The following is a 14,386-nucleotide window of genomic DNA, read 5'->3' as shown; positions in this document are numbered from 1 at the left end:
CATGCTTTTTTGTATGGTAGTACAGTGCAGTACAGTACAGGAAGTTAACAAACCATAAATGAAAGTAGAAAGACTGATCGACAGGCTCCATAGACACCTGTCTAAATTCTGGAAAGGTGCCAAGAGGTACCACAGAACATAAGGTATGTTTCTGTCATGCTTCAGAGGCCTTCCCTTTTACTCCCTGCTGAAATGCCTGCTCAGTCTTAAAGATCGTTGCCACATGGCTATTTTGCAGAGCCATAGCAAGACCAGTGGATGAGGACAGACGACGACAAAAAGGTTTCCTGAACCCTACGGCCACTTGACGTTGGCTGAAGCACCACAACAGGGTAATGACCTGGAGCCTCTCCAGGAACCTTACAGAAATCAGTATTCGTCTGACAAGGATCAGCATTACAAGAAGCGATGACTGCCTCTGCCTCCCGTTCTCTTGATTTTCTGCCCCTGTAACTCCATGACAGTCTTTGATTTCTTCACATGTGAAGGCTGCTTGCCCATACACCCTGTCCTTTGATATCCTCAAAAGGGAGCGCCAGCTGGGTTGCCCGAAGAAGTGTGCTTGTGTTTCAAGAAAATGATCATTTTTTCTATAATAAAAGACAATAAAGAGAAGCACTAGAGCACTGTGAAAGGTGCTCATGTTATCACACTTGGCCAGGACTCTCTAGGCAGGCCTGCGTAAAGGAAGGTAAAACAGGTACCCAAAACAGAAATGAAAGCTGCTGAATACAACTTCTCTCACTTCTACTCACAGAGCTCATGAAGCAGGTAAGTTGTCCTTGGTAAGAGCTTCATCATTACTTACACACTGTATCACAATAAAGAAAGCTTGGTAGCAATTTTGTGACATGGAAAACGAGTGATGCCAATGCCATTTAGTCATGGAGCAGGTTAAAATTAGGAGATAACTGCTGAAAATCTAAGAGCCAAACCGCACAAGTAAATAATTGCCACTGAAGAAAAATTGGTGACTGAGTTATTGAATGTGGTACACCAAGGAGAAGAATGATATCTTCTACCTATGGATGTACTGATTTGGCAAGTATTTCCTTTACGCTAATCCTTGAATCTGCAGAAAAGATCACAACCTAATTAAGGAACTGCAGACAGATTAACTGGTGCACATTTGATTTTAAAAATACTCTTTAAACTTCTGTCCTAGAAACTACATTATTCTGCAGAGAAAATCTTTGGGTCTGGTCTTAAATCATCCCCTAGCCCTTCTGCCAAGATGAACTGAATCCAAAAGGAATCTCTAACCTGTGAGTGACAGGCTAGAGTAAAGGATATCGGCTGAACTTGCAGCCTCCTTCCCAACAGCTCAGTCACTGCCGATGACTGTGTGCTAGCATATAACAACAACGAAAGTTATCTGATGCCTCACATTGACCAAATTTAATAAAAGGTATAGTGACGTGTTCCAGTCATGATAACTATGATGAACTGACTATGCGTTGTAATCTTACAGAATATAAAAATTCAAAATTTACTACCTGGGTTGGAAGAAAGCTCCACAATTCTTTAAAGTGAACCATAGGCCTGATTTTGAGGCAGACTATTATTGCTCGAACTGCCTGATTACATGAAGAAGCTTAATTTGTTCACTACGCTGGGACAAGATGAAAGTGATGTAGATAGATATATACAGCTGAGTGGATATACATGGCAATCTTAAAAAAGGCTGTTCTTTGTGTGTTTGTTCTTCAAACGGTACTCATCACACAGTTAACAAATGCAATCCTTGTCTCGGAGAGCAACAATTCTTTGAATCTCTCTGGCTCCTTTAGGAGAAAGCAGGAGGAAAGATCAATGGATGCATTAATTCTATCCAATACTCCTTCATACTCCATTCTGAACAAAATATAATTTCAGTTATGCTGTTACATGGTCAGTGCCAAAATGCATTACATTTCATAACTGTCAAATTAATTAGAGAGGAAAGATATATTACCAAGTTTATCATTCTCTGTGCAAAAATAACATCATGACTGACAACACACGTTCAACGCACAAAGGATGCAATTATCTTATGCTAATTGTAACTCAGAAGTGCAGAGCTTTCATTATAAACAGAAAGCCTCTACATTTTCCAAAAGGTAACTTTCCATGTGTGCTAACATGAGATAAAACTACCCATCCATAATGCAAATGGTAGCTTTAATCATAAATTAAGTTCCTCCCCTGAATCAATGCTCTTTTGCACCATACTTTAGTATGCTCGGCATTTCAGGTCCCTGAAGAAGTTGAGGCTTCACAGTGAGACCTTGGAGATGTTGTAAATCAAGGATCAGTGCAAGAGATTTATGTTACAGTTTGACCTTTAAAGTGTTCCAGCAAGAGGCAGCTGACTGATCCGTAGTTTGAATCTGCAGGGTTCATCAGCATGATGGTTGTCTTGGGAAGTTATGGCCTTCATAATTCCCCAAATTACATCAACATGTCAAAACTGGGCAACACAGTTGATACTACAGGCAGTCATTAGGGAAGGCTTCTTAAAGTGCCATACTAGGTAGAGGCTGAGGCTGAACAATGGACAGTACCTTTGAGAAGGAAGAAAGAGCTTTGCTACCTGGGAATGGTAAGAATATATTATTCATTTCTTATCCGCAATCACAAAGAAATGTCATAAACCTCTACAACATCAGGAAAAACAGCTGTCTAACTTCAGAGTTATTTCTTTCCTCGATAAGGCTAATGTGATTGTTGCTGACCTGTGGAGCCATTTCCTGCATAACAAAGTGAAATACGCACTGGGCAAGAAGGGCACAAGCCAGAGTAGCAGACAGGAACATGGCTGACCTTGGAAAGTTCGGTCTCATCACTGATGCCAGTTAAGTTCAAATGACATGTGAGAAGTCAAATACCTTAAGAAGTATTTTCCTGGTCACAGCATTGGAAGTAGAAAGTCCTGCACTCTTCCTCCCCGTCCCAGCTATGATCAGCCAGCCGGGACAAGGCAGTGCAGGCCCTGCCTTAGGAAGAGCACAATGGCTCTTCCCTTTGTTTACACGGAAGATGAAGCTAACAAGGGAGAATCTGGGACCACCTTCATCAAGATGAGTGCTATCAATGCAGCGGCTGTGCCCCTCATGAGTTCTGGAGACTCAGAGACTTGCCTTTTGGGACACAACCCCCTTACAACCTCCTTTGGAAGATACTGCTTTGGCGCAATGTCTGGTCTGCATATTCCATCCATTAAAGTACCTTCATTTAATTTTTTACAGATGAATAACAATACTGAAATGCATTTTCTAGTGTTCCAGAATAGCTGACTTCTAAGCTGATAACAGGCTGAAACAAATGGAAAATATTAGACTCAGATATCAAAAAGTTAATGCTGAGAAGCTCTGTGCTGATACTGACAATGAACTTCAAGGAAATTTAGGTGAAACCAGATAATAAGTTTGCGACTTGTCACTATTTCAAGTTCCATTTTGCATAATTCAGCTTGAGTTCCAAACATCTGAAACTGAATCCCATAGCATCCTAAAAACATTTTGAGTACTATAGGAGATGCATGTTGAACAGAACAAATAAATTTGCATTCTGCTTGAGACCAGCATATTATATGGAACAGGTTTATATGTTCTTTTTTCTTCCCTTAACTTCTGGATAGTGACAGAGAAAGGAATAATCACGCTTTCCTGAATGTGTCACACATGTAAATGGCATGATCAATATGCAGTAGAAAAGCACATAAGAATACATTTTTAAGTTAATTAGCTCTATGTTATTTATAAATACCTTCTGGATTCAGATTTTGCACTTAGAAATTATACTTCAATTCCTAATTGCCCATCCATGTATTCAGATGACTCACCAGATGTGAAGGGAATTACAGGGGAATCTCTGCCCCTCTAATTACAAGAGGTTAAACTAGGAGCCATTTCATACCATTTTGAATGCACATTTAATCCTCATGCTTAAAATTCCTATCGCTGACAACACTTATGGAACAGAAATATTTTCCTTTTAATAATACTTTAAAGAAAATTACCTACTTATGCTGTCAAAGACATTAGAAAGACAAATCACAGGCCCATGTGAACCCTGAACACAGAGACAGTAGTTGAACTTATTTTTGCAGAGCTTACTGATACATAACATAGGGAAAAAAGGAATGAGGTAAAGAGGAATTGCTAAAAGACATGAAGAAGAAAAAAATCTGAGATTTGAAAGAACCAGAGGAGGACAGAAGACTGCCCAAGGCATGTCAGGTCTTCATGAAGAACATCATGGACCATCAAGTCACCAATTTCAGCAGCACTGGAAAATTACATCCTTTAATTAAGTATGTCCTGTTTTGGAAAACAATCCTCCTTAAGTGATAGATTTGAGAAATATTTACTCAGTATTTTGGGGGGAACTGAAATCCAGTATTACCAAAGATGTCAGGTAAGCAGACAAAAAGAAACTAACTTTATCTATTGTCCAAGGAGTTGACCTACATCCGTTCTCCTAAAAAGAAAAATCTTATCATGCCACCTGTGAATAACTTACCTGCTGCCACACATTGACAATACAACATCAGTTGACTGGGGTAACCGTGTTTTGCTTTAGTTTCCAGTCAACTTCTGTCTGTTTTGAAGCAATGACAAATATGTCAAGTGCCTGATATACAAAACCTTCCTGATATGTTTTACATATCTCATAACAACAGATTGAATACATCAGAGACTAAAACTTGTGCATGCTTGTTTACCCATATACATTCAAGCAAAACCCAAAGAATTCTATTATCTCATGTTATAGTTACAACAAAACATCTATGGAACACATTAACTCATCGGTCATGGGAAAGGAAGGCAAATGCCAAAATTTAATTTAAAAAAAAAAAAAAAAGAAGATGGTCTAAAGATAGGTTAATTTCAACAGTAAGTCATGAAAATTCCTAAATGTCTATTAATGTTATCTTTTCAATCTCTCAGGCTAAAATTGTCAAATGAAGATGTAAACAGATTAAGACATGAAGAAATTCTAATCAGTGTCCATAGACAAACTGCAAGGGACAGCCATCCCATAGACTCCTCCTTTCATACAATTTTCCTTCTTTCTCCCTCCTGCACTCTCTCATGTTCTTTTAAATTTTGTCTTATGGCTAAAAGGACAGAGAAAAAGCCTTGTAGTAAAAATAAGAGAACTAAGAAAAATTATGTTCTGGTGCAGGCAAGGTATTCTGGATTTGATAAGTTAGAAGAAAAGGAAGATTTTGCTTTAAGGCTTTTATCTTTCTTGGTGAACCCTTCTATTGCAAGCACTGAACCAACCAACCAATGAAAAGAATAAAATAGACCAGTTGAATTTTCTGTAGGAACCACCAAATTAGTCAAGCCCATCAAAGGAGCGTGATGGGGGGAGACAGGCAGATCAGAGGGCTTCAACACTCAAGTAAGTTATGGCACTAACGTATGAGAGCTGATATGTAATAACTCCGTGTACATGCTCTGAGACTGCAAAAAATGGGGGTGTGGGGGGGGAAATTAGTAGTCCCAATAGTCCCATTTCCATAAGTTTATGTAGGTGTTGAGAGAAACACGTGGAGAGCATATGAATCCATGATACTCTTGAAGCCATGCTTTAAACAAGTGTTAAGTACCATTTTGAGTGGAACTGTATTTGTAGAACCCACATCCTTCCTACATTCTTGGGTAGCCATCAGGAAAATAATCTACTTATGAAGCCTGAAGCTCTAATAATCTCTGCAATAGTTATCAAAAAATACAGAAATTGATCTGACATTTTGCTTGACACAGTAATGCTATATAAACTGGCAACAATGTATTAACTGGAAAGAACCAGCAATGAAATTTTAATCAAGTATTTTGTTTGCTCTCAAAAGTATATGAAAAATCTTCTGTTATATTTTGTAGTTGCTTTCCCCAATGTTACCCAGATGCAAGAAAGTAGGAATATATACATATTTTATCTTCTGTCATTAGGATAAAGAACCAAAAACATGAAGACAAACAAAATGTCTGCATAAAATTCAGCTCTGAAAATTTGCTTACCTCCAGCATACGCTATAGTAAAAAATTGCCCCAAAAGACTGAATTAGTCCATGATGATTTAAATCATATCAAACAAAAAATTCCTTCAGATTTCCTATGAAAAATTAAAAAAGGGGAAAACGCAAACATTCTCCAGTCCACTCTGTTCATTTCACATCAACATTCATAATTTTTATAACAAGATGCCAAGACTCTCTAAAAAAGTACTCTGTGGAAATAAATTTTAATTTACCTATTAAAAGAAAATCAAACCACACAACTCAATGATAATAAGTTTTTTGCTGCTACTACTATTTAATCACATTCTTAATACATGCAGTTTGGAACTAACAGAAGGCTGCAAAGTTGGATTGGTGAGGGAAGAAGAGGGCAGTCAACCAGCTTTAGGAAGTAAAGAATGGAAAGGAGACTGAAAGAAGGAGGGGACATAAAACCTTGATTGCAGTGGTAGTTCAAAATGGTAAGGATTAATATAGAACCTAGTAGTGTCAGGGCACAGTGAGGAAAATTAAACTGAAAATGTTCAAATAGGGATGACCATTCGCCTCCGTGTCTTTTTGACTCTCAATCAGGCCCATCAAGCACCTCAAGATGTCAATAAAGTTCATATACATAGTGGGGAGGCAAAATAGACAAACTTGTGAATTAAGGTTTTCTTGTGCCCTGCAATTTAACTATTCTTTTCCAGGCATCTCACATTATACAGGGTGTTAAAAGTAAACTTTGCTAACCATAGCGGTAAAGAACACTTCATTCTCTTCCTCTTATCTGTGTTAACAAATGCCATATCCTTCCTCCGTCTCCTCTACTCCAGAGTGAACAGTACCAAATCCTTTTAATCTTTTCTCACTGGTCAAGTTTTCTAGATCTCTGGTGATTCTCATTTCTTCCCCCAAGACAGTTTCTCCAGTTTTTCTACATCTTCACAGATTCAGACAAAATTTGTACAAGAAGTCTAGTAGGGGACTTACTAGCACTGAGTGGAACAATTATTTCTTGCATCTAAAACAATACTGTCATCCAGTTCCTCTATTCTAGTACGATTGTTCTCTATTACACAGTAATAAAAATCTTGCATCAGCAGAAATGGTATCCAACACCTCGGAGGGGAGGATTAAAATAAAATAAAAAATAAATAGATAAAGCCTTGTCTCCAACTGTGTACGTTTATTCATTTGGAAAATCTGGCTTTAGAATTGAAAACACTGTAGAGTGCCTATCTTGAAACAGCAACAGATCAAGGGATGAATCAAAGCCATGTCAGAAACACTTCAATGTTTTCATTCCACAATTGCTCAGATTCTCTCCTTTCAGCAGAAACATAATGCCTTTGCAAACAATTGTATCAAAGTAAAGCCTCTCCACCTAATAGCTTTTCATTCTTGAGGTCAACACAGGTAAAATGCATCATTCAGTGCTGTCAAGCATGACAGCAAGTTAGAGCACACCAGAAACACATTAAAAATGGAAGGCATTTTCCATCTGAATTCAAGAGATTCCTGCAGTGCAAGTTATTTGACAAGCTTTGTTGCATAAGAATTCATACATCTTTGCTGACTAATGTTTTCAAACTTTATTAAAAATCAAAAGTTTTTGTAAACCCCTTAAAAATTCTATTTAACTTGGTAGAAGTGTAGCTTTGGGGGTTTTTTTAAGGCTGCTTGGAGATGGCTCATCAGTCAGAAATTCTTTGCCTCTTAAATGATGCGCCTTTGTGTCTGAAAGTGGTGAAATTATACCACTGCAATATCTTTTGCAAGGTCTGCGAATTATTTTCAGATTTGTGGATGTGAAGAGATAGATGCCCAAAACCTGCCTACTAAAAAGGAGCAATTTTTATCAAGAGGATGGTACACTGATTTGCATATGGTAACACAAAGTTGATTTGTAAAATCATTAGTAAAATTAGAGGAAATCTTACCTACACATAAGAGTAGACAGTTGTGTTAGATAAAAACAGTCATTAACATGCACAAACCTCACCAGATATTAAGTCTGACCAGCAACTACATTCTGCCAGTTTAGGTGATCAAATTCAAACCAAAGATTGCTAACAAGCTGCCAGAATTACCATCTTTGAATTTGCGTTACAAAAGGAAACAACAAAACACCATTTAATTCTGCCGAGAGATTAATTTTTCACTTGCACATTGTGCATTAACAAGAATACCTATTCTTAAGTGAACAGATATCGTAATGTTTCTAGATTTTATAAGCAAGCATGTGACTTACTATAATATTGTATTAGAATCTGCGAGAACTGTGTAGCTCACAGAATTACAAAAGCCTGTATTCTTGTACCTTCTTAGGTGCCAGCTTCAATCAAAACCCTGAGAGGTTATTCAGAATTAAGGAGCCATACTCCCTGCCTAGAAAAACATTAACAAGCTTAAAGATAAAAGGCTGAGGCTCCTTATATCAGCCTCAGGGAAGCCTGGATCAGCCCCTGGATCAACTCCCTGGCTGAACAGTCTAAGTCTCTGGAAAGCAAAAGCTAAGAAAAAAGGTGGAAAAATCACATACTACCAGAGAACTACTAGGTTTTCACCCAACCACACCTCCCCTATGCAATTTATTTGCAGTAGCACCAATCAAATAGGGGCAAAAAGGCCTCTGAGTGAAATCCCAGGCCAACTAGAAATAATAGCGAAGCTCCCGCTAACTTTAGTGGGGTCAGATTTTCACCCCGTGGACCTGGGACTACATTGAGCAAAACGCAGAGAACAAATTCACACTTTAGATTATATTCGAAATTTTTCTTTCTACAGAGCTGTTTTTTAGTAGCTAGAAGTACATAATACAAGATTTTCTTTAATATTTTATGGATTGCAAATACTCTTTAGTGCATTTTGGTAGGATTCCTTTATCCAAAGGGAATTCTAAGTTTCAGAATTGCATTCCACACAAGGTTTGAAAGAAGCCTGAACTAGTCCCACAAAGTTCACATCAGCAAAACATTGTAGCTTTCAGTATCAGCAAGCTCTCATTACTCTTTTGGCAGCAGTAATTGAAAACAAGGTCTAGAGGGCAGCAATGACATGAGTGTCAAAAGGTTAAGTGTACTAAAAAACTGCAAAATTAAAAAGGTGAACTCTACAGGTAAATAAAGGAGTTACTCATACAAAATATCACTGAACGTAAACCAGGTGGAGAGGCATTGGACTAGCCAAGTCTAACTAGGCTGATCTTCGCGTGAAAATCACCAAGGAAAAACAACAAATACTTCCGAAATCAAATATGGTGAAGTCAAAAATAACCACTCTAGGTTTACTGCATGTCATTGCTCCATTATAAATCTTTGAACAAACTTAACATTATGCTATCTATATACTCACCCCAGGAATAAATCATGAAAACCAGCTGAACCTTACCTACTTTGCATTCAATTTGTACCAATATTTGGTCTGTGAAATGAACTGCAGGCTCACCACTGAACACTCACAATTTGGAGCTGCCAGCGTGCACCAATAATTAGTAGGTTAAAATTCTAGTACTTCTGCCCAAATCTTCAGTTTAACAACAGGAAAGGGAACAGTTCCTCAGTTAGAGGGATCGACTTTTCTGAAAGCTGCCAGCCATTCTTTCTCACACATACCACTGATAAAGGTTTCCCAGCAGTTCTCTTAAATAGCAGAACAAGTAGTTATCCAGATAAAGAACCTAAAGGAATCTTTCCTACCCTCAAGTTAGACAAAATGCTATTATTCAGAAGGTATACTCTCCCATTAAAGGATGAAACTTCTGTCTGGAAGAACCTGATTGTGTTTGTGCAAGGGAAGTGACAAGCCAGAGAAAAATGCGTGCATTTTCTCCTTGCGTTCGGTACACACTCGCTTCATTGCTCAGTTTCCTTCGTACTGATGCAAAATCAAATGCTTTTAAGAGGATTTTAGAAGCTAGAACATAAAAACACAGAAAACAGCAGGCTCTTTCTTGAGTGTTGCTGACGCAGTTGCAAACTGTACTAAAGCAGTGTACATTCTCTCCTCCTGCTGGGCCTTTAGGTATTTTTTCCCAAGTTGTACAACAGCTATTACAGTTGTGCCTTCTTTCAGGCACTCCCTTGGGAGGTAAAAGCCCCTGAGGGAATACGTTTAGCGTATTTCTAAGCACCAAAGCCATCAAAAGACTAATCCAGATAGAATTTCTTTTAAAAGCATTTCCTTGTGCTATAGTAGTAACGACAGCATTGACTTTTCAACCTTCTTTCCCACACCGAACAAGTTTTAAGTGAATTTCCAGATGTTACTCACTCAGCACACCTTCCTGTAGCCATGTACTCTTCCTGGAGCTGTGCGAGCCACATCAGTATACAACAACCCTTCAGTCAGTACATACTTTCGTTATAAGCATAGCTGCACACATTTATTGCCACAGCTTTTCTTACTCAGTTTATCGATATCTGGAACAGACAGATGATGAAGTAATCTAGCTGAAAGAATCGCTCCATTTAGCAGAGGCTGAAAGTGCTGTTAATGAAAACACCTAGTAACTGACTCCCTTTGTGTCCCTGGGTGTATGAGGAGTAAGAATTACCATCTGTTCAGTCATGTTGTTCCTTTTTCCCCATTGTTTCTTATCATTGTTATATCACCCCACTTAGTCACACCACAAAGACTTGTATATTGATCAAGTGACAGCAAAATAAGATGTCTGTAAGAAACACAGGTAGCAGTTCACAGCACCTTCGCCTGTGTGCTAAGTGAAATCTAAGCAAAAATAGACAAAGAATGCATCTCCAATCTTTCTTAAATTAACAGCCCATTTGATTTTAATTGCATTGGTTGCACATGACTTCAAAAAGAGCTAGAAAATAATTGGCTTGTGAAATCTAGCTTGTTTCTTCCATCCTGCTCAGCTGGCCAATGTTCAACCTTTTTCTTTCAGCATAACCAGAGGAAGCACAAACCAAAAGCCATCTTCAGCCTGTCATAGCTTTGTCTCCCAGTTACTCTCCTGGCTCCTAAAAGAGAAGATTTTTCCAGCTGTAAAGTTGCCAAGGGTACAAAGTGCCAACCATGGGGAATGGGTTGGTGCATTCTTTGCTTATGAAACAGGTCTTCCAGTCTCCTGAAGCCCGGTGTAACAACAGCTGAATGAAATTATTTGCTTACCTAAACCTTAACTAGCAAGCAAATAATTTCCTTCAAGCTACGAATACTGTGCACGTTCCCAGCTGCCTGCTATTCCGTCTTCATTTGTAAACATGAGAAACTTGCCCCTGACAGGATCACAATGAACCAGAGGTGTGGCTGATCTAATATTGAAAATGTTTTTAATGTCCCTTAAGCTACATAATCTTTCATATATGAGCAAAGTGACAATACCAAATGACTGGTTCCAAATGTTCAATTACTTCTTGGACAATTGAAAATAAACAAGTCACATTTCACTGCTTTGCTAACTGATACCCTCAGTGCACCGCCCAAAAACAGTTAAGAGTTGCCCTACAGATGGGATAACGAAAACACTGGAAGTCATATCCAAGGTGCCCGTGTTCATCTTCAAGTCATAAAATGAATGGGTTCATCTCAGCTAATCAAAATGTCTCAGCTAACCAAAGTGCGAGATAGATCTTAATCCGTAACAGAATGCTTATTTCTCAGGCACATACTTATCTGTGGCTGGATTGGTTTATAGCAAACGGTGGATATAAAACTACAATGATTTATACTGCTATGAGAACAGAAACAGACTGATTATAGATAGAATGTAGTAACTGGTTTTCAAGAGATCAAGATATACATTTTCTGGTTTGCAATAATTAGAACAGGAAGCCTTGGCAAACTTAAAGCAGCTATTGCTTTTCAGTGACTACCCTCGTAACTATCAATGCGGAGTTCTTTTTATCGAGTCTGTCAATTTTGGGCAAAATATTTTAATGGTGTTTCAGACTTGTTTTGAGGCCCGTTAGGAAATACTCACAAATTTAACTTTCTGTCAAATGCTGTGTTAGAATGCTATTCTGACATGTTCTATGCACTCAGGATTACATCAAACTAGTCAGGAAGTTTACAGAGATTATTGTGAAGGCAGATCCTTACACCGAAGTTATTTAAGTGAATTGCAAACTTATTTTACGAATCTTCCTGTCTGCCTTTAAGTAAGAGGAACTTGTATAAAATTTTGATGAATTCTCAGTGAACATGAATCATTCATGTGGATGACTGGGGAAAAATATTGCAGACTACAGGAAAAAAACAATACACAAACAGAACAAAACAGATTTTAAAATAAAAGTCATCAAAGGAATATGCAAAAAAATGCAACATACACATACCAGTTGATATAATCACTGGTCCACTGAAGCCTTTGCAACAATAACAATCTATGCAAAACAAGGATGTGCTTCTGTATAAATAAGAGCAAAATGGACTTAACCAGCCTATCTTACCATTTCGCCAGGCTCTCAGCCATGATCTAGATCAACTGAACTCTCCTTTTCTAACAAAAGTTAGCATTAATTTTCTCTTTTGATTCAGTAGTTGGCCATGATTCCAAAACCATCAGTGCTCCACCTTGCACGGTTGAATTTTTGTAACATGCTGACCAGAGGGATTGACTGTCACTGCCCACAGTCCTCCATAAAGGCCACTGAACAAACAGTATTGTGACAACAGTATATCCCACTAAGAGTTCACAGTTTGCCACAGCAGTTTGCGTTAACTGTGACATTATACATTAAAATGAGTAAAATATCCTGATTTGTGTTCCTATGTGTTCATGCACTTTTACATATTACTTATAAAGAAATAATAGATGACTTACTTAATGTGAACAATCTTCCAGATGGTGTAATTCTAAGACATGTATAATTAAGCATCTTAATCTTACCATCGTCTTCAATGGAGAAATAGAAGATGTCACTGGTAGCATTATCACCTTCCTTCAGGATGTAGCTGATCTTCATTTCATCAATATCGGCTAAGAAAAGAATATGCTAAATGAATCATCATAGAGTTTTACTACAGAAAATAGGACATAGTTCATTCTACCTTTACTATTTGATTACTTACTAATAAGTTGGCTAATTTGTGGATAAAGCATTTCAGCAACCAAACTTGTATAATGTGGCATGGCTTCTTACACTGGTCTAAACTCGGCAATACAACGTAAATTTAGTTATTAGCTCAAAGAACAATGGCAAAACAACAGTGAGATATGGTTTTATCATAAATATTTATTTTTAAATACTAAAGTCACATCCTTGTTTCAGCACATTAGGAAGAATTACTTTGCTATAACTAAATTGAATCTATTGGGAGTGAAGATCTGCCCATTTTTTAAAGATCAATTTAACCAGTTTTTTAAAGCTCTTCTGTGGCACACAAAACTGTTGCAGGTACATTGGGAGTGAATATGAGAAAGTATTAAACAAATCAAAAATAGGTCTAAAAGTCAATAAAATTTTGATTTGAAATTCCCAGAGAACAGGGGAAAACCATCAGGATATTTCTATTACCCTAAAGTTGCAGGTGTATTATCCTATGCCACATTTCATCAATATGAAGACTTCAGATAACTCTTCCACTTTTGCTTTTATTTTAGTTAAATAAACAACTATTTCATTTGATATAAAAATGTTTGGGATATACCTAAATGTTCTCTATACTCCATTCATCATTAAGCTGTTCTAGAGCTAATTCTGATCTGCTAAAAGACTTGCTCCCCTGGGGTTACCAGTTGCTCTTGTTCTGGCATGGCAGATTTGGGTGCTTTCTGTCAACTGAAAATGTATGAAACATTCTTGAATGAATGGCAAATGATTTTTCACAGCACTGTAGCTTGGCAGATGAACTGCAGACTTTTAAAAATAAATTGTGTTATCATAATCTTAAAGCTACAACCTGTCTGGAAGTTATAGATAAATACATAAAATGGAGATAACAACTTTTTCTCTTCCCAGATTGTTTTCTCTTGCAAAAGAAAGGTAACATACATGAGCACATAAAAATAATGAGCACATAAAAATAATGGAGAACTCTAATCCTATTATAGTGTCTAATGAGACTTTTGGTAGATGTTGTCCTCCCTGCTGATAGTCAAAGCACGCCGGAGGTAGGTGAAGTCTAGGCTGGAAGTTTCCTTCTGAAAGCTTTCAACATACTATTCTATCCAGGACAGATGAATGACAGTCCTAAACCCAGCAAACTCCCTAAGATTGGCTGGAGCACAGGGACATTTATAGAGAGTCTGGCTGCTGTGCCCCACCATCCTCTGAGGCTCTTCCCTCCGCACAGATTTGGTGGAGCTGACCTAAAGGAGGCCTCCCTACCTACTGAGCTTTCTCTGTGGAACGGAATCACACAAAATGTAACCCAGACTACTGAGGCTATACTCGGTGTCCCCTGCCCTTTTTTTTTTTTTTTTTTAAA

At 37.8% G+C, this 14,386-nt stretch overlaps 1 protein-coding gene across 1 annotated transcript in view; it reads right to left on the bottom strand.

The window, feature by feature from the left end:
• FREM3 (FRAS1 related extracellular matrix 3) overlaps positions 1-14,386 on the bottom strand; it is a gene marked incomplete at both ends in the record, with an annotated part of 60,428 nt that overhangs the window by 41,106 nt on the left and 4,936 nt on the right. The window contains one exon of the mRNA XM_009280281.1: positions 12,846-12,935. Coding sequence (XP_009278556.1) covers positions 12,846-12,935 — 90 coding nt within the window. The remainder of the gene's footprint in view (positions 1-12,845; positions 12,936-14,386) is intronic.

This window comes from Aptenodytes forsteri, unplaced genomic scaffold, assembly GCF_000699145.1.
Source record: "Aptenodytes forsteri isolate BGI_AS27 unplaced genomic scaffold, ASM69914v1 Scaffold227, whole genome shotgun sequence".
NCBI classification, from domain to species: Eukaryota; Metazoa; Chordata; class Aves; order Sphenisciformes; family Spheniscidae; genus Aptenodytes; species Aptenodytes forsteri.
The sequence above is the reverse complement of the archived record's forward strand: the minus strand, read 5'-3'. Positions and strand labels throughout refer to the sequence as shown.